Source organism: Cyanistes caeruleus, chromosome 5 (genome assembly GCF_971803275.1).
Source record: "Cyanistes caeruleus chromosome 5, bCyaCae1.hap1.1, whole genome shotgun sequence".
In the NCBI taxonomy this organism is placed as follows: domain Eukaryota; kingdom Metazoa; phylum Chordata; class Aves; order Passeriformes; family Paridae; genus Cyanistes; species Cyanistes caeruleus.
The window spans coordinates 28,499,678-28,526,715 of NC_141705.1; the positions used below are offsets into that span (position 1 = coordinate 28,499,678).

Sequence of the window (27,038 nt, forward strand, 5' to 3'; positions counted from 1 at the left end):
TACAAAATACCCTCCAGTCCTCTAAAGTTGTGCTTTTAAATGAATGTTAAAAAAATGGGATAAAAAAGTCCAAGCAAAATTAACTCATAGCAAGATTAATTTGCTGTCATTCTATCAGTAAGTTGTTGAATTATTCATGGGGCTGACAGATTCATTCAAGAAGCTGAAATTTCTGATTTCCAGTGCACCATAAGGGTAGGGGAACATAGTCAGTTTTATAAATGAGACTTTGTGCATACATGTATACATGTCCATGTGCAGACATCTGGTTTGTAATACTCATTTTAGCTGGCCAAAGATTTTCTAAACAGTTTTTCAAAACATTTAAAAGTCAACTTTTAAAAAGAATTACAAATCTGTGCAGAAAATATTCCTGAGGAATATATAGCCATTTCACTGGAATTTTCAATAAAATCTGTTACAAGGTTGATATGTAATGTTTGACATTAAGAAACCATAAGACAGATGTCACATATCTATTAAAAAGAAATATCAGAAATCAGAAGGACTAATAACCTACGGGGAAAACAGTTATCTGGAACATGATCTATATTGAAGACAATCTGAACCTTGGTCTATCCTATCTTGACTAAGTCTCATAATCATTAAAAATTAATTATATTGCCTGCTCTGGACTGGAAATTTATCACTATAAAAACCAAACAAAAATAAAACAAGAGCTTTCTTGCATTCATCCCAAAACAGAACATCATGTTCTTGAAAGCTAAAATACTGATGGATCTAGAGAAATATTTTTCTACTCAGTTAATAGATAAAAAGTTTTAATAATGAGATAATTTATAGTTTAAAAAAAATTATTGACAATAAATTATTGCCATTTAGTAAATTAAACCTGCAGATGTGACAGAACATGTTTATGAAATACATATCAACTGCTGCTATTCATATTTATACAAAACCTAATAACAAATTGCTGCCTTTGTCAAATGAAAAAAAAGAAAAAAATGACAAATTTGGCAAATTCTGTTTGCCAAATGAAAAAATTATTTTTGAGGTAAGTACAATTACAAAACTTCATAATTTTGAAATGCCAACCTGCTACAAACTGGACATATCTCAAAGATTGTTTATGAAATGGAGAAGACCCTTGCCCTAGTTCTACTTGAAATTGTATTAGTTATTATGTGAAAACGCTAACTTCATCACATAGCTCAGCAGAACCAACAGAACTGATAACCAAATATTGTTTTGACCATCAAGTAAAGACATAGGGGTGGCCAAAGAATATCAGAAATATAACTATTCATATTGCTGTCATGCTTGCTGAGAAATGGGTAATTACTATTACAGTATAGTTTCACAAATTGATTTTGTTTTTCTTCAGTATGCCAAGACAGTTCGGTCTTCATCTAGATAAAAGCATTGAACAGAGCTGATTTAGTTCTGTACCATTTTAGGCATCAAATTATAGCTTCAATGAAGAAATTGTACTTTTAAAGAAATTATGAGTGCTGTCTCCATATTGGATATAAAGATCAGAAGCATGTGTGTGTCCCAACACAGAGAGTTAAATATTTGAAAGATTTACACATTCTTGCACATTAACCAAAACCCAGGAAAATATATATTGTTTACTTGTCTTTATAAGTAATCTTAATAATATTATAATTCAGATTTTTGCAGATCTGAAAGTTTCCAGTTGTAAAATTGAAACTTGTAAAAGAATACAGGGATAATCTGTAATGATGCAAATGGGGGGAAATTAATGGTTGCATATTTCTGCCTTATATCTATTTATTAATCTGCCTTATATATATCATACTGTCATATAAGAAAGAAACCATGTTTACTTGGCTTGTGTATATTCAGGCAGACAAACTACCTGCAGTCCATACAGAGTGAATGCAGAGCTAGGCAGCCAGCAAGCAGAGCATGGTCAGCTGGGGGCATGAACTATAGACATTCTAGCCGGGAAATTCAAACTGCTCTTTACACTCTGCTTATATCTGAAGCTAAAGCACTGTTCAAAGTCCCTGGAGAAATAACTTACCATCTCTACCCAGATGATAAGTTGTCAGGTTCCTGATCTTAAAAGTAATTCCCATGGTAGTTCTGGCAAGAGGAGTTTAACATGGATCAATACAGACATCATTGTGTCATGACAGCAGTCAAAACTGACTTCAAAACTGCAGCTACAGCAAGAGAAAATATCTGAAGCAGGTAGCTTTGTTCTTACAGGGGGTCACAAAATGTCATTTCATATATGGATTCCTAGGGGTAATCAGAATATGAAGACACACAAAACCAAATATACAACCAAAACCAGTAAATTAACTTGGTTCTATGTGGCTGCCACCGGCCACAAAAAGAGATCTCAGAACTAAAGGCATTCACGTGAGCATTTTTTCTAATATTACCATTTTTTTCTTAGCTTTAGTAAACTCCAGACATCAATGTCATGTAATAAGGAAAGAAAAAACAGGAAAAAAAGAAAGGAAAAACTGTTAAGTATTGATATCAATGCCAATTAAATGTGCTCATATTAGAAAATGTATGAAAGAGACCTTATTAAATCCCACCTGCACCAAGAGCTGGATCTACACTTCTATGCTGATTGTTCCATGTTATTTCACAATGTCACATCCCTAAAATAAGAGGAATGCTTTGAATTCCCTTTTATAAAGCTAATTTGAAATATGTGCAGAAAACTTGCAGCCATGTATTGCTACACTGGTATTTGGTTAGTAACAAAAATATACCGTAAATCTCTTTTACAAAGTAATTAATCAGATTGACAGAGTGTCAATATGCTTTATCCACTTACAACTATATGAAGAATTAGTTATATAAAATTATAGCTCTGTTGAGGTTAGAATAACTTAAAAATGATACAAAATCAAAAATTTTATCAAAGAATAATGCTGAAGTAATTAGATCTTAAAAAAAAATATATCAGCTAATTACTTATGCTGTGGTCCATGTAAAATGTGCCAAGAATGCAGGCACATTAAAGAAAAATATTTTTTTCTTCACAAGCCTTTAAAATTCACATATATTACATATATCTATAACCAGGATGTTCTAAACACAAAACCATTAATATTTTACCCCTTGGCTCTGGTACCAAGTCATGACTTGAGCATCCATCCTTCCTGAAATCCCTAGTATAGCAACTGTATGGAGAGAGAAAAAAGTGACTAACAGCTTTGAGCTTCATTAAACTCATAAAACATAGACTTAGTGAGAGATAATTACATTCTGATGGAAAGTGAAAGACAGACATTTCCATGGGGTGGCCTGTGAACCATGCCAAGGTTAGTACAAGGAAAGGAAACTGTAAGTGCTCCATGAAACCCAAGTCCCCTAAGACTATTATTTTATATACTGACAAAAGTTACGGATTTTAGTTCTTGGCTTGATTTTTCCATGATATTTTGCATGTCTTCTTTGAAAACCAGACCTTCAAGATCATCCAGTCCAACCATCCCCCCAATACCACCACGACCACCCCTAAACCATACCCCCAGGTCGCTTTGAACACTTCCGGACACAATGATATCACACCTTGCCTGGGCAACTTATTTCAATGTTTACTTTTTCAGTGGGGAAAAAAAAGATAATAAAAAAATCTAATATGTAATCTGAACCTCCCCTGGCACAGCTTAAGGCCATTTCTTCTCATCCTTTCATTTGAGACATGGCAGAAGAAAACAGGCCCCATCCCACTACACCCTCCTTTCTGGCAGTTGTAGAGAGCAATGGGGCACCCCAAGCCCCTTCTCCTCCAGGCTAAACTGCTCCAGCTCCCTCAGCCATTCCTCATAAAACATGTTTTCTAGACCATTTCCCAGCTCTGTTGCCTGTCTCCAGACATTATGCAGACCCTCCATGTCCTTTTAGAAGTGAGGGGCCCAAAACTGAACACAGTATTTGAGGTGTGACCTCACCAGTACTGAGTACAGAGGGATTATCATGTCCCAAGTCCTGTTGACCACACTGTTCTTGACACAGGCCAAGATGCCACTGGCCTCCTTAGTCACATCTTTCCAAAAAGATAATTGAACAGGGAGGTAACAAAATTCGACTATATATTAAATATATGTTAGTCTTACTCTCTAAGCTACCAGTGGGAAAACATCTTTCAAAAATTATTACTATGTATATGATTCTTCCATCTAATATTCCTGCTCCACAAATATTAATTACTTTTAGTTTGCTCATCTGATATATATTATATATCAGGGAAATTACTCGTAACTTGTATTTACCTTTCCAGTTTCTTACCTTCTTACCACTGGAAGAAGAGATTACATCCCTGAACATTTCTCTATTTTTGCTAGTCATATTACATAATCTGATAAAAGGAGAGTAGCACACCTTGCCTGTACTATGTTTTCACATAATTGAAAAGAAACTTTTTTTTAAAATTACTTCTTTGATAAGATATTTAACATCTGTCCTTAAGAAAAATTCATGACAGTTGCCTACCTTACTACGAGACGAATGCTTTACAGAAGACCTTATTTCTACACTCTGAGTATAAAAAGAGCATGGGATAACTAGCTCAGATTCAGAATGTGACTTTTATGTGCAAGGTCAGTATATTCAGAAAACTTTTCCAACTAGAAACTTAATCACAGAAAGCCTTTTATTATGCCAAATTGTCAGTGGCTGTAGCTTTACAGTTAAAAATATAAAGTCGACAGTCAATACAAATTAACAGATTTGCAATTGTCGGACAGCAATGACAAACCATGACCTGGCTCCTCATGACCCCTTGAAATGTTGCAATTACTATTGTCTTTATAGAAAGCTCCACTCTGGCTTATGCTAAAACAGGAAATAACTTAAAATAATGTCAAAATGTCAAAGCAGTCAAATTTCAGCAACTATTTTTATCGTAGTTATATTCCTCTTTCGAGAAAACATTCTTGAGGTTTCTAGCTGCACTTCTGGTTTTATCTCACTCTCCAGTCATACAAATAATATCTCTTAGTTTATACCTATCTCTACATATATATATGCACATAGAATAAATATATATATCTATATGTATTTCAAAGCCATTGCCTTTTCAAATACAAGAACTTTAAGTTCCTAAACTAAATTATTTTACTCAAACACCTTCCCCTAAGAATGCGACCCTTTCAGACTTAATACAAATTTCCCACTTATGCTCAAACATGCATGCAAGGACAAGAGTATAAAGATGTTACTCAGCTTTTAATGTGAAAATTTTCTAGCAATCTTCTAGCATACAGAGATTCCAATGTGAATACTAACTAATCAAAGTAGGAGACTACCTACACCATTCCAAGAGTCTTCAAAACTAAACTCATTCTTCAGCACATAATTTAAAAAATGTATTTGAATATGATCAAGGAAAAGGTGTTTTATTACAGGAGCTGCAATAATCTGTTTATTTTCTGCACAAGACGCCTGCACTGATTCTGTAATTCTCCATAAACCTTGAACTTCCCAACAAATTTTGACATACTGGAAAGAAAAATATTTCAAAATTTCTCATTTTCTTTTTTAAAATTGCATGGTCAAATTTGAAAAGATATAAACTGGATAGTGTTATAATATCTTGTAGTGTGGAAGGTCAAACAATCCCTAGATATGGAAACAATACTTTCAAATATTCTATTGGAATGCAATCTTCTGCACTGAGAAAAATTCTGTGCCTTTTAAACATTTATATTTTAAAATTGTTTAAAAAAGTTATGCCTAAATATTTTTCCAGTATAAATGAATAATTATTCTAACAAGCAAAAATATCCTATGTGTCTTATTTTGAAAATACATAGCACTAAAAAAAAAAAAGAAAAAAACAGAAAAAAAAAAAGAAAATAAAGACCCCTCTGAAAAAAGGCAATCCCCCAAAAGATTCACATAAACTTTTCTGTACAGTTATCAAAATATGAATTCAACATGCTCATCCACTAGAGGAAAGCTCGGAAGAATAAATGTATTTGCACAATATGTCTCATCAGACAACAGTTTCAGATAACCCAATGCATTACAGATCATCAACAGATACAGAACAATTTTAGACACAGGTTTTATGATGGTTTTTCTGGCTATTCTTTTATTTCCAATAAACTAACGGAGAAGAGAAACAGGCTGTGAAATAGGAATTGGAAAGTCAGAACTAACTACATCAAAATATGGATTGTGAAGGTTAAAATCCAGGGACGAAGACTGCACTGATCCTAGCAGAAACACTGCTATTTTAAACCGTGTAGAGTTCTGTCTTTTCTTTTGATATACAAGAAGTCACTACTCTGCTGCCAGCTAGCACACAACTCCTACCACAGTTTCCATTGAACGCAGATGTTCTTTCAAGTGTACAGCTGAAACACTTTGCTGATATTAAATATTCCAGCCAGAGACTGACACATTAAAGTATGTGTCTTTTGGACTCACATTATCCCTCATCAACACCAAAATAGCCACTCTAAGTTCTAGGTGAAACACAGTCCAAATTGCCAGTAAACCTTAAAAAAATACAAAGAAAAAAAACAAACAAACAAACAAAAAAACCCCAAAGAACCACAAAAAACCAAAACCAAAAAAAAACCCACTCTAAAAGGAATGATAAATTGATGTGACCAACCCAGTTCCCTCCTAAGAGAGATACTATACAGAACAGATATAGTAAACTGCTCTTGCTTGTTGTTTAGTAACGACTAGAAAACAAAAGATGCTTGGGGCAGTCAGTCATCATGACACTTTTGATTTGGGCAAACAAACAAACAAAAAAATCCAAGATCCAGATATAATTTCAGAAGTTATGATTAACCAAAAACATCAGAATAGGCAGGGCAGCAGTCCACTCAGCGCAGAATATATATAAAAAGTATAAATATCTGAACTAACATTCAAAGAAGTACATGCAATTTTTCCTCCAAAATTATAAGATCTCTATATAACATGGTAAAGGAAAAAGAAACTAGAAGTTAGTACTTGAAGAAATGAGGTATATAAAGTTGCTGTAATACTTACCACTGTGAAATTCATAACCTTCAAAATCCATATTGTCATTGCTAAATTAACAATCATGGTAACCAACAGCAGAAGGACAAAGAAGTATAAGCACCTCTTTCGCCATCCATAAATCCCTACTGGGTAAAACTGAGGATGTTCAGTCCTTGGAAGGCTGTTCTGTTGTGTTGCTAATATATATTGCTCTCGTGTCATCTGTAAAAGAAAGATGTAAGTATAAGTAAATGAATGAGAGGTCTGTTGTTCACACATAATATTACATGAAAATTATCTCGGAATGTATAGAAAATCAGTTTCTATGGGCACATAAGAGATATATTCATCTAGCATTAACCACATCATTGTTATTTTTGCTAGGCATCTAGTAGGAATTTGATGGATTTCATGAATTTAAAGTAAACTTTGGTTTCTATTTAGAATTGAATTTGAATTTCAAATTTATCAGAAAGAAACTATTAAAATATAAAAGTAATTTGTGCGTTTATCGTACACTCTAATTCTGAATATTGTTTTATTGTCCTTTGATCTCATGATCATTCAGTAAAATTTGGTTCTAGAGAAAGAGAGCAATGTACCTTTTCTTTTGTACTGGAGGTAAAGGTAATTTTCTCCATATAGCTTGTAGCCAGTACATGCCAGTACACTCTCTCATACAAACAGAAGGAAAATCTCACCCTTTGAAAATACATCCTTCATTAATGAAGTTTTCACACTTTTATTATATTAAAAAAATGAAATTAATAATTTATGCTCTTATACATGCCTCCTTATTTTACAAAAGAAAACAAAACCAAAACATTTTTCCCTTTAAGAGATGGATACAACTATAATCTGCTGAATTTCTGAACTAGTTTAAATTCTTCTCACACACAAGCAAGCAGTAACTGCTTGCAAACTGCTTAAAGAACTTATTATTAATACTTCTTTAGAACAAAAGTATTTATGCCATTTAATAAGAAACAGTTTAATTTTTTTTCCTCCTTAACTTTCTTTTACAGATATTTATATTCATATTCAGCTGTCACATTGCCTTTGGACTGGAAGGTATTAAATTTTCCCTGTGACTTAAAAATTAAATTAAAGCAATCTCATTCTGTTTATGTAAGAGTTCTTTCTGCAATATGCCCATTAGAAATGTTGTTTTAATAGGTTTTGTGCTCAGGAGAAAAAAGAAAACAAAAAAACCCACAAAAATACAAAACAAACAAACACAAATTCAACAAACTTATAAACCAGATAAAACAATCAATTTTGCATTTCAAAGCTGACTTTCTTCTGACTAAAAACAGCAAAAATGCACAAAAATGAGTCAGTTGATTCAATGAGAAATAAAAAGCAGATTACATTCATTTGAAGAATCAAAGAAATGTTGATTTCATAGGATTTTAAAAATGTGAAGCTCAAAATGTTGATGTGATTTTCTGTTTTGCTAGATATTTATCCAAATCAGCACTCTTTAGGTTTTACCATTATTCAAGAGAATGAGATATTAATATAATAAATTAACTCACAGTGAATAATTAGAGACATAAGTCATAGAACATATATCCATATTGTGACAGTATATATATATATCACTGAAACAAGTCAAAACAGAAATAAAGAATTTAATGAGAAGATTTTAAATAAGTTAGCTAACAAGGATTTTGTCATTTTTACTTTTTTCAATCATGATTTCTTCTCTTTGCTCTCAACTTCAATTAAATGCAATGTTTAGCAGTTTATTTATGTATTAAATTTTACAAGCAAAATTTCCCTCAGTTACATTTTTCAATCCTCTCAAAACAAAGTATGGGCAAGTTTTAAGACCTTGCATCATCTTCTTATCATATCCTGGCAGTTTCCATAAAATTGTGTGAAAATGCCTTATAAATCCAGAAAGTGAGTACACAAATAGGTTAATCAACTTTCTCATTATAATGAGTTTCTCACATTTGTTTAGCCAGCCATTGTGATGAAAATGCAATGTATGATTAAATTTTGATATTTAAATTAACTGGTTAATTTTACACAATTTCCATTTTCTTGTGATTTAACTTTACATATTACCTATGAAGAAATCATTTTCATTAAAAATAGTTGAAAAGTCAACTTTCAGACCATACCAATGTCAGAAGTAGCACTGGTCCTAAACTGTGAATATATCCCATAGAACATACCCTTTATTACATTAAATACAATTAATTAAATTGCATTTAATTAATTTAATTTCATTTAATGTGACCATTAAATACAATCACATTTTATTCCATTGCCACAGCCAGGCATCACTCAGTTCCCTCTGTATACTGCTCAGCTCTGTGAGGCTCAGTGAAGCAAGTCTTCCCCTGACAGCTCATGGTGGGCCACAGGGGAGGAGGCATCCACACCACAGCCCACAGTGGAATTCCACAGTGGAATTCCATGCTGGAATAGCCTGAGGTGCCAGAGTTTGTAACCCCATGGAGAGCCCTCGCTGAAGCAGGAGTCTGTCTGGACCTGTGAACCCATGGAAGGGAACCCACACCTCCTGCTGAAACTGGCACCTGGAACATTACACTACTCCTAGACATTTTCATTACTGATTGATTCTCTGTTCATTATTTCCTTAGTTCACAGAAAGAATGAAAAACATAAAGGTCCTTTTAAATATAAATTCACAGCGTGACAGCATCTAAACTCAATAATCATTTTTGGTTGGTAAGGAACATATTGGAATTGGATGAGCTACAGAGCTTCAGATATGGAAGAAGAACTATTCTTCATACCACCATTCAGAGGAAAAAAAAAAACTCCAAAAAAGCAATCTGGTCATGACTAGCCATAGCACAAAATATCATCCAGATGATTTACCTGAACCAGCTAGCTCTCCCCTCTCATCCTGAAAGTAACACAGCCTCTTGGCCAGAAGGTAATGCTGTGGAGAGCTCTTTTTTTATGACACCACAGCAGGTCATTCATTTTGCTTCCCCTCACGCAGTAGGTGGCATTAAGCTTACAGCAGAAAATAATGTTACTGTTTTCTTTATAGACTTTAGCTGAAAGTTTACCATACATAGTGAAAAATGCATCACACAGAGCAGCAAGTGCTGTAAGAACCATAACACGTCTTGTGTAGCAAATACACAAATGCTTATTTTTCTCATCCCAGCCATGGCTCTAAAATCAAGACTTTGGATGAAATCAAGGAGCTCATTATAAAAAAAAAAATAAGATGGAAAGCAAGTGGGTTGTATCTTTTGAAAAAGCCTGATGCATAAAAGGATGATATTTTTTGGAAAGCATTTAAAATGCTTTAAATACACACTTAAAATACATAAAGCTCTTGCTGTCACTTCCAGTATGTGTTGAAGCAGATGAATTGTTCCTGTTCTTCTGCAAGTGTTTGGTAATCTAGAATACTTCCAATATATACAGAATAATATTGTATTATCTTGCTTTGGTTAGGATTCTATCAACTATGAGTAGATTGACAAGGTAGTAGAGATACATTTTAAGAGAATTAAAATTTGGATGGAGAGAGCAGCTTACTCTGAAATCATTTTTATATGGGCTACACCTGATACCTGCTAAGTCTTCTCCTTATGGTACTACGCATTCAAGACATTCAAAGGCAGCCAAAACAGTGTCAGGAACTGATCCTACTACAGTCATTGGGCCACAAATTGTTGGCCAGATACAATAAAAGCCTCATCACTCTACTGTACATTACATGCAAAAGAGCTTAAGTCCTTATTGCTCTGATTGGCAATTCTGTATTTGTTGGATTTTACTTATTTTTCTCTTTAGTATAATTTGGATCAATACTAAATCTGCTTCAGCAGCTCAGAAGCATTTGGAGAGTGTGGTTCTTCTGAGACCTCTACTAGGATATGCCATGGAATCACAGAATGGAGCTTGAAGAGCTGATCTGATCCAACCCCAAGGATGGAGACTAAACAAACTCTGCCTCACAATAAAATAAAAAAATTATGTATTATAGACTACTTTTGTCATGTAGGTGTCAAATCAGAGGAATTTCAAGATTTTTCTTCTTGTAACTTTCAGAAGTGAAGGTAGACTTGTACACAACACTTCAAAATTTTCTAATGAAGACATTTGGAAATCCCTTTGCACCCTTGAAAATCTAAGGGAAAATATATATGCAAATAACTTCATTACCAAGCTGTACAAAAAGTCAGTTGATTACATAATTTATGTGATTTGAAGTTTAATAATGCAGAAGAATCTGGTTTTTTTCTTGGCCACAAAGTACCATTTTGTCATCAATGTCAACAAGGCTTAAGTCAGTATGCTTTTACTGACAGTTTGCTGGGCTTTATGTTGACAATTAGAATTTAATTTTTTTCCTAATTCAATACAACTAGATTACTACAGAGACTTCATTACAGCCACAGGCAGGACAGCAGCTGAGGTACACAATTTTCTCCCTGTGATGCCAATGCTCACTAAACACTTAATGAAACAATTGTCTATAAAAGCACAATAAATGTTTGCATCTCGAATATTGTTCTCCAATAAAATTATCACTTCACAAAAATGAGTATCAGTGACCTAATAGTATTACCATTATTACTTAGTGTGAGCATTTATGTCTGTTCTGATCAACATATTTAATTGTAATGTTCTCTGCACAATGAAGTTCACAGCATGTTAAAAGAATAAATAACTGTATAATGAATAGAATCATATTTTTCCCACTGTTCTGTGACTTGAAATGTTTCTAAATAATAATAATGTGCTGTACTAAACTTTAGCGGAAGCTGGATTCAAATCCAGCTCAGGCTTGATGTTTCTCAAAAATATGCCTTTCTAAGATACATTTTCAAAACCCAACTGCAACATATGAGTACACTTTCAGTGTATTTTTAAAAGAAGCTTTGGTTCCAAAAACTTACTCATTTTTTCACTTTATTTTGCTTTATAGTCATCTAACTTTGCATGTGGTGTTTGAGAATAACTTTTTGAGGTGTTCTATCTAGCTACACTGACTATTAAGCATAGCCTTAATCAAACTAGGTGAGAACACAAGTCTAATAACAGCAACACAGGATTCCATATAGCTGAGCTGTCTTAGAGAGAAGCATATGCTTAAGGAGACAGACTGCTATAAGATATAGCAGCATCCTGCCCTACCAGTTGTGATAGGTGTATGGACTTTATCTCAAATATTCCTTCTGCTGGGCACAGAGATAAATTTTGTCTTACTGAATAAATTCTAAAAGACTATTCAAATAGCAACAAAGTCAGGGAAACTACAACAAACCACTGGATCTCTGTTTAAAACACCTGGAGGGCCCTCAATCCCTGTTGCTCTACATATCACAGTAAGGAACAGTATATTCAAGATGCTATTCACTAGTGCTAGGACCAGCACTTCACATATGCTCAGCTCCTTCTCTTAAGGCCACTGAGAAGATAAGATGAATCATGTCTTTCCTAAGGATACTTCATCAGGAAAACACTTGGCAACCACATCAATGGAAGATGGCAGGACCAATATTTCATTTCAGTCGCTTCACAAAAACTGGCAGTAATTTTCCTATGTGAATGATACGTTTTGTTACAGCAGTTCCAGTAGATGATGGAAAAAGTGTAATCAAGAATCAGGAGAGATGTTTTAAGAGTGGAAAATTCACCAAACTCACCTGGACTGGAAGTAGCAGGCGGAATGAATACTTTATGAGGAAATACCTTCTTTAAATAGTTAATTTCTGCCTGTAGTTTCATGTCTAAATTTCATGTGTAGGGTAATCATGTCCACAATGAAAGAAGAGGAAAGATAGGAAATATAAATGAAAACCTGAATTTCTGCAAAGATGGAAAATAAGCTTTTAAATACTGTTCCTTTTATTTGCATATATGTATAGTACAACTCTGTCATATGGCTAGAAAAGAAATACTTGTAGATCTGAATCCACATACTTGGCTCTTGTGGTCAAAAACATATAACTCTGTTAATTCATATTAAAAACAACATGGACCAGATATCAGATTTCAGAAAAAGCTGCCCTGAGTAAGTGCTGTGATTTGACGAACATGAGTATTTCTTAAAAAGACACTGATTGTGTCTTTTTAACCAAAGATTGTGTCTTTTTAAACCCAAAAGACATTTTGGGTTTTATTTGTATTTGTTGAACTTCCTCAGGAATGTACACAGGCACAGCTACACTGATTCTTTTTTTCATCAGTTTTACCTTAATGTGAAATTAATGTCCTCATATTCAATATTAACAGATTCTCCATCCCTTCAGGATACTTTTGAATCACAATAATATTGGTAAGTAATCATATCAATATGCAAACTAAAGTATCGGTGTTACAGCAACACAAGCATGGTTCAAATCTTACTACTACCCAAAGCTCTAAAAAGATAAGCTATTTTCCTATGTCTGCCTGATAAGAGTACAGGCAGAAAAGAGCTGAATTCATCTTATTGGAAGAAGATAGATCCCATTGTCAGAATTAGGTTTAAAAATACATTTATGTATGTTAGATAGATAGATAGATAGATAGATAGATAGATAGATAGATAGATACAAATACAACAATCTCTAATTTGATAACACCTATCAATATGTGTTCCTGCTCCAGTATAAAAGAATAATACTTTTAAAATATAAATGAGAGGTGTTTTACCAGGGGATAAATATTAACATTCTGGTAACCACTGTTTGACCCACACAAAAAACTTCATCCTTAAAATACTCTCAGAATACAGATTTAAGTCATTACCATGTATTTCAGATGATATCATAAAACTATGGAGAACACCTAAGTAGATTGTGCAGAGATGAGGAATGTAAGATGAAAGTACACCTCCATTTCTTAAGTTTACATGTTTTTAATTTTGTATTATATATAGGACTGAGACTCTAATTTGTTTCCCTTTTTGTCTTCAGCATTTCCTCCCTTTAATTAGCTTCTTCACCTTCCTTGTTACTAATGGATGCAACCCGTCGCACTGTATTAGGAACGGTGGAAGCACGACACAGACTCCCTGGCTTGGGCGGCACAAGAGAGCAAGTTTTATTATTCCAGATCTTCTTTCATAGACAGTCCTGAGAAGGTCCAAGAGGTAAAACTCTCATTGGTTATTAAACTAAGACATCACCATCATCAGACAGTTGGGAGCACCATCCCTTGACCTTTCCCTGCAAGAAAACAACAAGGATCAAAACAATACCTGCAGAGGTTGTTTTCCTTCTCTAAGGACTGTTTGGATTCCTCCTTATGATTTCTCATGCCACACTTCTCAGGCCAGTCTGAGAAAGTTATGTGACTTGGTTTCACACAGACACTGTTCCCTGCCTGCTTTCTCACATTCAGCATCCATAGCAACCCCGATCAGCAGCTTAATAATTTATAAATGTAGTTTCACCATGATGGCTTGTTTCTGTGGCTGCCTCCTTATAAACCAGGCTCATGGCATCCTAACACCGTAAAAAAAGACCATCCATCTTTCTAGCACCCACATGACCAAGGATATCTCACCAAAAAATAATCCAGTACCAAGAGATTCTGAACATGGAATGCAATTTGTAAAACTTTCAAGTGAAAGGAACCTTCAGAATCATCTTCATCAATAATCTAAAAGCAGCATTAAAAGTACATCAGTGGAGCAATAACTTCTTTTTTTATTACATTAAATTTGAAATTATTGCTCACCGCACTTTTAAAACTATATTCAATAACTAAACATTTTAGTTCTGTGTTTTAAATTGCGAAAGAATTTTGACTTTCTTTTCAGATGTTGATATTTTGGAAAGAAACATAGCAGTTTTGGTTACAAGCCCCCGAATCACTTAAGATCCCTAGATGAAAAAGATTCTAACAATACTTTCCAAACCTATTTGAAATATGGCTAACAGTGTTAAAGGTGCAGTATTAATTATGAAAAGGAGACCTAAACTCCTAAATCACCCTGGCAATATTTTTCATCAGAAATGGAATCACAGACTTTATTATTAGAATAATTTCCACATTTTCACTTTCTCCATTCTAACTTTTGTTTGCATTTGTTTCTTCCAGAAAATGCATGCAGGAGTACATTCATTGACGAAGAGTCAACTTGTTCAGATTTAGCAAGATACAAAGCACTGAGGAAGGAAGCTCAACCACACAAGAGTTGTATCCTTACTCAAGAGGGGTTTCAAGTACTTACAAACAAAGAAGACATTTAATATGTAATGATTCAATCATACATTTCTTCCATATTCACTAGCTAAGTAGGCAGTACTGAGATTGCTTTTTCTTTTTTTTTTTTTCTTTAAGAAAGTAATAGGATGCTACCACATCATGGGTTAAACAAAAGAAGTGAACTCAAATAACTTCCAGGAAAAAATATCCAATCCTTTCAGGGGCTGTGGGAAATCTATAGAGATTGAGGTGGTCATCTGTATCTCATTTTTACTACATTCAACCACCTTCAGTTCTTTACTGGCAGGAACTGGGATTAATCCTTTAACAGTCTAATGCAGGCAGAGGTTTTTCCTGACTTTCCTCAAATGATTAATGAAAATGAAATGAGACTCACCCTATACAGAAAATGTGCTCTCTCTCTCTGTCAAAAGAAAAGAGAATCAATTTAGCTTGATGAAGAGATGACTGATTGGAATTGAACAAATGAAGGCTTCTTTTCATACTAAGACTGAAGGAGGGAGGAGCCAGTGCCAATGCCATTTTATCTTCTAAGACACACATAAGCACAGTTGGAAGAACGGAAGAAAAAAATAGCTGCTCTTCACTGGAACTCTACTGAGCCAGCTTTATCAATAGACAGCGTGCAGCTGCTTGTCCCTGCAAGAAGCTGTGGTCAGCAAAATGGAAAACTGACAAATATCAAACACTTGATTTGTTGGAGACTCTTACTCAAAAATCGTTACTCAGTCTAATTCTTGGGAACAGGATATTCAAGGGAGATCAAGTACAGGAAAGAGACACAGACAAATGATCTGGAAGTAAAAAAAAAAGACTGGAAAAACAATCTTTGAAGATGCTAGTGTGAAGACAGCTATAAAAATACAGAAAAATTAGCAGATGTCTTCCAGAAGTCCATTTTAACCCTACAAGTGATTCAGACTGGAATTTGTAACTAGTTAGACATCTGTGGATAGGGGGGAAACACTAATAAATGAGCTGTGAGAAAGACTGACATGATACAATCATTATAGTTGTAAAAAAATATGTGTAAAGAAAATAGGAAAAACATCAAAACACCCAGTAAAAGGGACATAGCTGTGGCTCAAGAAACAACAAATTTTGCAGTAAACAAAGACCTGGGAAAGAAGCCAAGCATTCCCTCTTTAAATTGGCAAAAGTAAGCTAATTCTCTGGGTATTTTGGGAAGGCAGCTACTGCATCAGCAGAAAACACCTTTGCATATCCTAGAAACTATCTGTGACTGTCAAAAAGCAAGAAGCAACTCTTACTGAGAACAATCCAGTAAATTAATGAAATTTCCAGAGTCAGCAAAAATCCTCAGCAACACAAAAATGGGGAAAATATTATTTCAATACATTTTTTAGCTTTTACCACCCTATCACACTTGTCTTATAAACAAATAAGAGTGTCCAGAGTTTCCTTTAGATAAAAATCTGTCATATTAATAGTCCATGTTTGTTATTCCTCAGCACTAATTTGGCTACTGCAATAGTAATCACCAGTAATTAAGTCATTCCTAACCACTCTCACCAGGATCTCAACATGTATGATAAACTTTGTGACAGAGACAAGTTGCAGGAAGTATGGGGGAACCAGAATCTCCCATTTGATCCACTCACTTTTGGATCAATGAATCAAACCTTCTGATCAGAAATGTTCAGGCTAGATCCCATATAAAGTTAGAGTTTGTAAAAACCCAAATCAGCATAATGAAATTGATCATTTTTATCTCTTATAAGGAATCTTTTTGACAAAGAATCCTTAGATTTCATATTTCTGATCAACCAACCTACTGATAGATGACATTAAAGCCTGAAAATAGTTTCTAACACTTATAGAAAATTCCTCATGCATCGATGCATTTTTCTTCAGCAACAGTCATTTTTGGTGGACATATCCTATATCTTGGTATTTTTCTTCTTTATGCAAACTTCTCATGATGCAGCCTTTGCAGACTTTTAGCTTTCAGATGTCAATGGACTTAGGACCTTGATTTAAGATTCTAAAGCCATTTCATGCTGAACTCCATCTCTGTGGAGAATTAATTCCTCAGTAGCTTCAGCCAGTTAATGAGGTATAAAGCTATAAAGACATTCCGTTAGAGAAAATGACATCATCATTGCCCTAAGACTACCCATTCCTACCATTCCTTATTAATCTCTCCCCAATCTGCTAAGCAACAGGGAACCTGGCTTTTTTAGGGTTTCAAAGCTTGCAACATAATTAGTGCATTGAAAATAATAAAGGCACATAATTATTTTCTTGAATCATCTTCCTTAGTCATCTGAAATAGAGGAAACACAAATCAAGCAGAAGAAATATTGAGAATTAGCTATCATATACACTGAGCTTTTGATGACCAAGTAGGCTTATGAAAATAAGTAGCAACTAAATACTTCATTAATTTAGGGGGTATTGTTTAGTAGAAGTTGGTCAACAAATCAGGATCCTTTCACAAAGTATTTATTATCAGAGGAAAAAGAGGTTAAATGTAAAACTTCACATATGTTTCAATTCCATCTCAAAGAATAATTATTTTGTAATGAAATGCAAAATGGAAAATAAAAACTTGATTTCATAAAAAATTTGTACTAGTGTGCCTAGACATTTTGCAAAACGAATTTTCAGTGGATTAGCTATCATATCACATAGCGATAATTTTCTGAACTGATTAATGTATTATCTGATTGACTGCGGTAATTATGAGCCTCTTTTTGTTCAATATTTTCATTAAAAACTTTGGAGAATTGCTATACAGCAGTGTTTATTCACAAAAACACCACTGAAGATTAAGAAATGGTATTCACAGAATTTTAAATTTCCTGGTATTATGAATACTAAAATAGTCATGTAGCAATTTTTTATTTCCAAATATGCAAGCTGATTCTCAGAAAGAGATTGAGAATAAAAAGTCTGTTGTTAAGTGGGAAAAATAATACAGGAATCTTCAAAGGAACAATGACCATGAGGCTGGTGACGGACAGGGAAAAAAGGTAAGTAAAGCCAAAAGTGTCTAGCTCAGACAAGAACAGGGACCATTTTCAGAACTCATAGTCTAAAGTATCATAGTGCAAAAGAGGGCAGTAACACTATTTCTACACCTCAGGGAAGACAGAACTTCAAACACTGCATTTCTAGTACTTCACAGAGAATAATAAAAAAGAGGAAAAAACTACTGGGCAGACAAAAAAATACTTACCTCTGGCTTTTTAAAATGAGTATTAAGACTCAACCACTCATGCTCACAGATTCTAGCTAGTGGTTCTAGCAATTGCCCTACTCTCTTATTAAATTCCCTAGAAGGACTTCATTCTCCTTACATGCTCTTCACTAGAAACTGCTACCAGAGTAGCAAGGCATTGTTCAACTCCTTGTAAGGCTGTCTGATAAAGCATGATACCTCCTCAAACATTCCCAATACATGTAAAGCTTGCTTTGAGCTTTGTCAAAATAGTGCAGGCTTCTTTCCCTCTGGAGCCTCAACCACTGTAAGCAGACAAGCTCGGGAGCAAAATGTGCCCACTTCCACATTTGTGCACCAAGTACACATTCATCACCGTCAGTACCTTCCTTTTGTTTTCACTAGGCCATCTTGGGAAAACACAAGAAAGCACTTACAATGAACTCCACAAACGTACATAGGACAAAGAGAAATGTCATATCCAAAGTACTGTTTTTCCCTGAGCTTACAATGACATTCATTATAAGAAAGGCAATACTGTACTGTAAATGTGAGAAATTATGTGTACAACTAGGTTGGAAATGGCCACGTCTTCAGGATTCTATGACTGGGTAAGAAATTTTGTTTGTTTAATCAAAACTACTAGAAAAGAGTTGGCAATCATACCATTGTTGGACATATAAGTCCTAAAATGCAATTAATATGTCTATATTATCTAAAGGTGCAATTTCTGTTTATTTTTTTTACTTCAAGGATAGAATTACTTTGTTTTAGAAAAATAGGCATGGCTTTTGTAATCATTAAAGTTTTGAACCCAAAATTTTAGTGATGTTATGATCTTCTAAATTAAGTAAAATCTATGCATGCTATGTTATGCTAGTCCCATTTTGATACATCTAGATTGAAATCAAGCATTTATAATGGATAAATCAATGTAGCAGACAAAAAAAATCACAGTAACCACTATCATTCATAATAAGTTTCCCTTAGAGAGTGTAGATTGATCTTCTTGTTTATGTACAAAACATCTCATTTTATCTTACAGGCTTTTAAATTTCAGGCAGACCAAAAAAATGGAAACAGCTGTATTCCCCTGAGCCCCCCGTACAGAAAGATATTTCACCTAGTGAATACAAACATCTTTCAGCTGGCTCGTCATTCTTAGGTTGTATGGGAGTATGTTTCAGATTTGTGCCAAAACATGTGTTGATAATAAAGGGATGTTTATTTCATTACTGAGCAGCACTTGCACAGAGCCAAAGCCTTTTCTGCTTTTCATACCACCCCACCAGCAAGGAGAATGGGGGTGCAACAGGCACTGGAAGGAGGGGGGACAGACCCCAAGTGACCCAAGGGATACTCCAGACCATGTGGCATCATGTCAGTATTAGGCAGGGAAAAGAAGGAAGAGGAGAGATGTTCAGAGTTATGGCAATTGTCTTTCCAACTCACCGTTACATGGGGCTCTGCTCTTGTGGACATGGCTGAACACCTGCCTGCCCATGGGGGAAGGCAGTGAATGAATTCCTTGCCTTGTTTGTTTGTGCAGCTTTTGCTTTATCTATCAAACTGTCTTTATCTGAACCAACATGTTTTTATTCCTTTTACCCCCCGATTCTCACCCCCTTCCAGGGGATGGAAGAGTGAGCAAGAGGATGTGTTGGCTTAGCTGCTGGCTGGGGTTAAACCATGACAGAGGTGTCATGCATCATACTTAGTGTGGGAGAATGGGAAGTACTGTAATTTAAGCTTTTATCTGTTTAATGGTGAGTACCATTTTTCCTGAGCAAGACTAACTGCTCTGAATTAATATAGATAAAAATTTAAAAGAAGAAAAAGTTTAAAAGCTTTGTGCTTAAAGGAGACATTTATTGCATCCTTTAATTATGAATAGCTTGGATTATGAAGCACCTATTTCCAAAAGAAAATGAAATACAGTTCTACTTTACCTTGTTAGAAAATACTACTGAAATACTATTTCTGAAGCACTGACAAAATTGGTTAGGAAGTAACTTCTATCTCTGCTTTGTGTCTTATGCATTCAGACCATAGAGAGTGAGTCATTCTTGTCTTAAAAGTCAAGTTTCTGGGACATCATCTCATGAGATCCACAGAAAATGTTTTCAAGGCGATCTGGCTAAATACAGCTAAAATTGGGGCCTCTGTCCTGGAAAGGGAATGAATTTAACATTGCAGCATAGATTTCTAGGTTAGGTGTACCAGCATACTGATTATTATAGACTCAGTTCTGTGTAAAGACAAAATTTTTATCAGAATATTTCCCTTTTTTGAGTGTGTATTGTTCTTCTACTCTTTTCATAATGAGACAGATTCTTCCAGATGTAAAAACTTATCTACAAAAATATATTTTGAGTTGCTTTATATTTGTTGGTAAAGATTTCCTGCTGCAACATTGTTCACTATGCTATTCATTTCAATAATTTATCCCATTACTTTTACAAGACTGGTAATAGAATCTTGCAATAGAAAAGAAATGAAAGGTATCAAAAACATCTACAGCTCATGATGATTTGGAATAAACAGAAGAATCAGGACTTGGCACTATATCATTATTTAATTTGAACAAAGATCTTTATGTCTTGTCATTTTTCTAAAAGTTATTTCAAAACTAGTGGGTGGGGGGGGAAGTGTAGATGCCAATGGGTATTAAGGATATATCCTAAAATATAAACTCAGCTAATACTGAAAGCAACAAGCCATTGTGAAGTCCTACACAAATGGCATACTTCACTTAGTTATTCAAGTTTCAAGTTCAGTGACATGAAGAGCAATTAGGAGAATAAAATTACATGATCAGAGATCACTATGAATACAATCCTTGTATGGCATTTATGCGGTCCCTGCCAATCCAAAGAGAGAAAGAAAAAAGTAATATTTCTAAGTAGAAAAGAGAGAAACCACAATTGGTTTCTCCCAAACTGCCTAATTCTACCTGAAGCATCACACATGGGAGAGCCCTCAACAATGTATTATCTACACTCCACAATGTAAAACACACTTCAGCAGTATTTCAGTTATTGTGCATCAAACGAGTTAAACATGCTACAAGTTATAACACTGAACAAAAACGAAAAGAGGCAAAAAAAAAATACGTAATAGCAGCATACCAAGGAACTTAATTTACAACAAACAGGAAACACTGTAATTAAGAAAAGAAGAAAACTCTTTCTGTGCAAGAGCAGCAGACTATGAAGAGATGACTGAATTTGAAATCAATATTCAAGAGTGTTCTGGCATCATTCTCTTCATGGTGTACTTATAATGCTCTGACAATTGCTTTTTGACCTATTTGCGTGCTGTGGGTGTTCCTGCTTTTTTTCCCCCATGTGCCAACACATTTCAATAGTATGTACTTTTATATACCTGTTGGTATGCACATTTAGAAAGCACAAATATGGTATACATTCAGGAGCCTCTAACAGCAGTATTTCACTAAAAAACATAGATTTTTCATGTTTATGATTCAGAGGGATAATAATATGAATAGATGTATTCACAAGGGAGCTGTTAAAACTGTTATCACAGTTTTAGTAAGTATAAAAGTCAGATTTCGTATGTGATCAGCTGGTTTAAACAAAAAGTGCATTCAAATCAAAATTTCTGAAGTTAATTAGCTTGAAGTCTGTGGATTTTTCTCGTCATATAGATTCCAAATTGACATAATTATCTCAAAATCATGGCTACAGTAATGTAGCTGTGGATAAATCACCATCCTACACTTTCCAAAGACTGCTCCTTTAGGCATTTTTTCTGAGTTTAGAGCTAATGAGTTGTTGCCCTTTGAAAAGCAGACAAATTATCAATATTTTATACAATAATTATTGTAGCACCTTAAAATATCAAAGTGTTGCAAGAAGTATTTAGCTTTTTCTTTTAATACATATGACCTTAAAATAAATTTTTTACAGTTTCTAAATGCATCACCTGAAAGCAGAGCCTACACTGATAAAAGCTTGCAATTCTCTTCACTGTCCAAGACTGGTGCAAACACTGCCAGGTAAAACTAAAAGTTTCCTGCTGATCCAGGAATAATTAGAAATAATTTAGCTGGACAAGCCCAGGATCAGTCTCAGTACATATTTCTAGCAGGAAGACAGAAAGATCCTTAAGGTCCTAAACACATCATGCCCACTCCAATTCCTCCTTATATGATTGTTCTGATCAGTTGTAATTTGGACAAGAATTTCCACTTACTTTCAGAAAAACAAGGACACAGTGAAAACTAGGAGGCAGAGAGAACAGGAGACAACAATGTGCCCAAAAGTAATTAATTAGTTGTCAGATTTGATTTAGGATATGTCTAACCCTAATAAGGTCTGCCACCCATGAATATAGTCTAAAATAGTCTGGAAATGAAAATCTGATCTCCATCTGCAGCTTTATTCAGCATCACTGTTTTGCATGAAAATTCACTTCCAAATTTAATGACCAGGCCTCTCTAAAGTGTGTGTTCATGCTTTAATAAATCCCATTTACTAAAAAAAAACCCCCAAAAAAACCAAAAAAGTGTTTAAGGAACAAATATGAGTTAATTAAGTAAAACTATTTCTCTTGTTATAAAGGAATGCACTCACCAGAGAATATATTTACCTCCCTATATAGAGTTAAAACCTGATAAAATCCCTACTAAGACAAAATTGATTCCATTATTACTTGATCTGTTTCCAAAATGCACATTATGCAAGAATAATCCTTAATATAAAGAACTCATTTTTTAAAAAGCACAATAGCTTCATGATCATTTTCACTTTAAATTATGGACTCTTCAATATTAAAAGATACACCACCAATCCATTGTAGAAAAAATGGTTAAAAGCTTGAATACCAATGGACAAGTTTTAAAAAGCAATTCATTAAACCAACTTTTGTTTATGCAGTATTCTAATCTACAGATTTTCGACAGCACCTTGCTGAAAAGGAAACAAGAGTGCTTTATACTGTCTGAAATAAGTCAAAGGTGGAGAAGGGGAGTGAAGAAAGAAAGGGAATTTGACATTAATTCTATACGTGCTGTTGCAATAACAGTCCCTGCTCCTTATTTCAAAGGAGGAATCTATTGACAATATTTTGTTCTTTGGGTAAACCCCCCAGCAGCACCACAATCATCCTTATGAAGCTCAGCAAAAGAGACTGCCACATACTTTGAAAGTAATTTTGGAATATCTGGAACAGCTTTCTTTCATTAAACTAATTCTTTAAAGATGCAAAGTTTGCAATTTAGCATCTGCAGTTCAACTCTGTAAGATTCCAAAGCAGGAAGTTTGTTTACTTTTAAATTAAACTGCATTGTGAATTAATTTTCTTAAGTAAATGTGCAAACAGGCACCTAGTGACTGAAGCCACTGAAGAATGGAGAGTTCTTCAGTGCTGTTTTAGCCACAGATTACTGATGCCATAGGGTTTTTGGTGTTCTGTTGTTGTTGTTGCTGTTTTGGGAGTGTTTTTTGTTTGTTTGTTTTTTAATAATTACTTGGAAACCTAATAAAGTTGTTTAGGAAATAGGTGCTTATTTTCAACTGAAACATTATCCAGAATGAGATTGTTTTTCACATGATGGTCTGATTAAGGAATTTTAGAATTTCAAGCAGTACTTTCATGAAGAGCACTATTCACTTTCCTGTTATGCAGCACTCAATGCATTCCAAATGTTTCTTCTTCCCATCTAAGTCTCTGTGAGAAAACTTCAAAGCGAGACTTGAAAGCCAGTGCATTTCCTTCTAGCCATATAACCATTTCTTTACTTGAATTATTGTGTTGCTTTATATCTGACAGCCTAATTACCTGTCATTAGTTATGACAAACTCTTTTAATTTATGCTCCATTTTCATTCTGCTAATATTTCAGACAGATGTACAAAATTTTATGATGCTATACAACAGGTGCTGCATAAAGGAAAATGCAGCAATTTTTTTCTCTCTTCCACCTTGTCTTTTGTACAACTTGTAGCTCCAAAGAGAAATATGAAATGGTATTTAGAAGCATTTTATCCCACAATGTCCTGTACTTACTATCTCCTTAAATGATCAATTTAAAAATAACCATCGCATGGCTCTGGTTTTCTACAAGTGATCTATACAGTCCCACAAAATTGTACTCATCAGTAGGAGTGACCAGGTAGTTATCACATATATCAACATATTAAATGCTTCAAGAGGGACATCTTACTCCTCCTTGCAAAATCACACACTTGCCATAGGCAGAACCACAGATCTCATGCAGGGTATCCCTTTAAACATGAGGCTTACATGACAAGCATTAAAATATCTGAAAAACTGCATCTATTCAAACAGCTTCTGAAAGCTGTCAAAGATTAAAATCCTCTTTCTTAAACAACTATTAATTTTGCCATTATCAATTTCAGCATTTCCACTGTCTAATTACTAACCACTAATCTTAAAAAGCTTTGAAACTTAAATGCCATGTAGAATTACAATGAATTAATCACCACAATGAAAAATAATGTTATCTGCATTTTTTTTTTTCCTTGATTAAGCAACTACTTCAAGGAAACAAAGTTTAAATTTTAAACATCTGCAGTTCAAATTTCACATAGATCACTGAAGTGGCTCAGCACTACCTATTAAAAAAACAGTAATTTCCTCCTACTTTGCAAATAACCAATACGCATTGAAATTCACTAGATGAATTAGAAACACAACACACAAATAAAAAATTGAATTAATTATGTTAACATGCAAATCTTTCACTTATGAAAAAAGGCAGGAAGCTATATGTAGACTGACACGTTTAGCCAAGAGGAAAGTACATAAAACATCTCTATTTCCAACTTTAAGATGTCAGATATGACCAAAAAAAAAAAAAAAAATCCCTGAACAGTAGTTCAGTTTGAATCTAATGAGCACCATGCAAAATAACTTATTTCACCAACCTAAGTTATCCATCTGACAAGGTAATTTTAACAATGCCAGAAAGAGTAATAAGACAGGAGCACAACTGGCTATGAGAGAATTCTTGGCTTATCATAAAGCAGTGGATAGAAAATCCAAGTCTAGCATATTCATGTTTGTGCAGAATCACACATATATCCTAACACATCTCTTATGGAATTGCTTTCAAATTAGTAATGCATAATCAATGGTCTGTAAGATAAAGCATATATAATCCTAACAGAGAAGATAACTTCGGTTAAAAAAAAAAAAAGATTATCAGAGATTCAAAGGATACACTTGCATAAAAGTCTTCACAATTCAATTTATACTATTTTCCAGCTCATATATTTTATATATTTCAGATTGTATCTTATATCTAACTGTTGTTAGTGTTTTTAACTTTTTCATCTTTTATAATGTTATGTCCTCAGTTTTATCTGACTTTTCTCAATTTTTTTTGTGAAAAACATCTAAGGATGCAATTAGCATTTTGAATAAAACAAAAACAAAAACCAAAACCACACACACCACAAAACCAAACCCACCAATCAGTAGCTTTTAAGACTCTTAGCAATCAAATAAAAAAATTAAATAGGGAAAATAGTGAATCAGTGTGTTCTCTATCACCTTCCCTCCGAAAAGAGGAGTTTAACAGAATCTATGTAGATTACTATATCAAGTTAGGTGCTAGTAAATCTGTGAATGCTGTGTAGCATCCACCCCAAACTACCAACTGGAGCTGCAGAACTGCTGGCAAAGCTCTGCAATGTCTTCGCAAAAAACTGAGGCAGCAGGACAGCCTCAGGTTTTCAGAGCAGCAGCCATCTGCAAAGAGGACTAATTTCTTTCCAAAGTGATTCGAGGAAGTACAGGCCACTGATCCTGACTTCCATTTCTGGCAATCACTTAAGACTTTGGAATACAATGGAATGTCACTGGGTACGCTGACAAACACGGTCTGCTGGAGAGAGCCAGCACAACTTCTGCAGAGTGGACTTCGCCAAGCCAAACGAGCGTGATGATCTTCAGAGCTGGTAATTGCAAGGTAATGTATCTGAAGAAACAATCCAAGCCATGCCTACAAAACCATGAACTCAGATTTAGGAGCAAAATGAAGGAAAGGAATCTAGGGGTCATTATTAATGTTTCTGTGAAATTATCAGCTCAATGAATAATAACAGCCATAATAAGCCAATAAAATGCTGGGAATGATTTAGGATGGACATTGAAAATGTAGTGCTGACACTTCGGAAAACCTTCATTAATGTTTCTCTCCAGCCTGCTCTTTGCCTAGGACTTGCTGCATAAATTTAAAACAGCAGCTGTTTTAAAGCAATCATAAAATATGTCCACACTAGGTTATTTAGGCTGACTCTAGAAATAGAATAATAAGTTCAAAAGTCCACATTCATCACACCAGTAATAAAAAGCCAGCTTTAAACCACTTAGCTATTCTAAAGAATACCTCTCCTGCTTCCTTTATAGTAACTTTCTTCTTGCTATTAAAATGGCCCAGCTCTATATTTAAAAAAAAAAAAAAATAAGGGGGAAATTGTCCAATTTTTGGTAATAGACATTTTAACTAATACAAAATTGAAAGTATTACAGTGTCAGATATCTTCAGGGGAAAATAACTGTGACTTGATTTAACATGCCCAAAGAAATAATTTCCATTAGTAAAAAGATGAAGTCAAATATCATAACTGCCATCTAATTTTCTGAAATATCTAAGTCATTTAAGGAAAGAACTACTGTTCTCAAGTGAGATGAGTGCTACTATTCTGAGGAGAAAGAGATAAAACCCTGTGCATATGGAATAAGATTATTGGATAGAT

At 34.3% G+C, this 27,038-nt stretch overlaps 1 protein-coding gene across 1 annotated transcript in view; it reads right to left on the bottom strand.

Annotated features, from left to right (window-relative positions):
* SGCZ (sarcoglycan zeta) overlaps nt 1-27,038 on the bottom strand; it is a 255,742-nt gene that overhangs the window by 170,723 nt on the left and 57,981 nt on the right. The window contains exon 7 of the mRNA XM_086888323.1: nt 6,970-7,164. Coding sequence (XP_086744449.1) covers nt 6,970-7,164 — 195 coding nt within the window. The remainder of the gene's footprint in view (nt 1-6,969; nt 7,165-27,038) is intronic.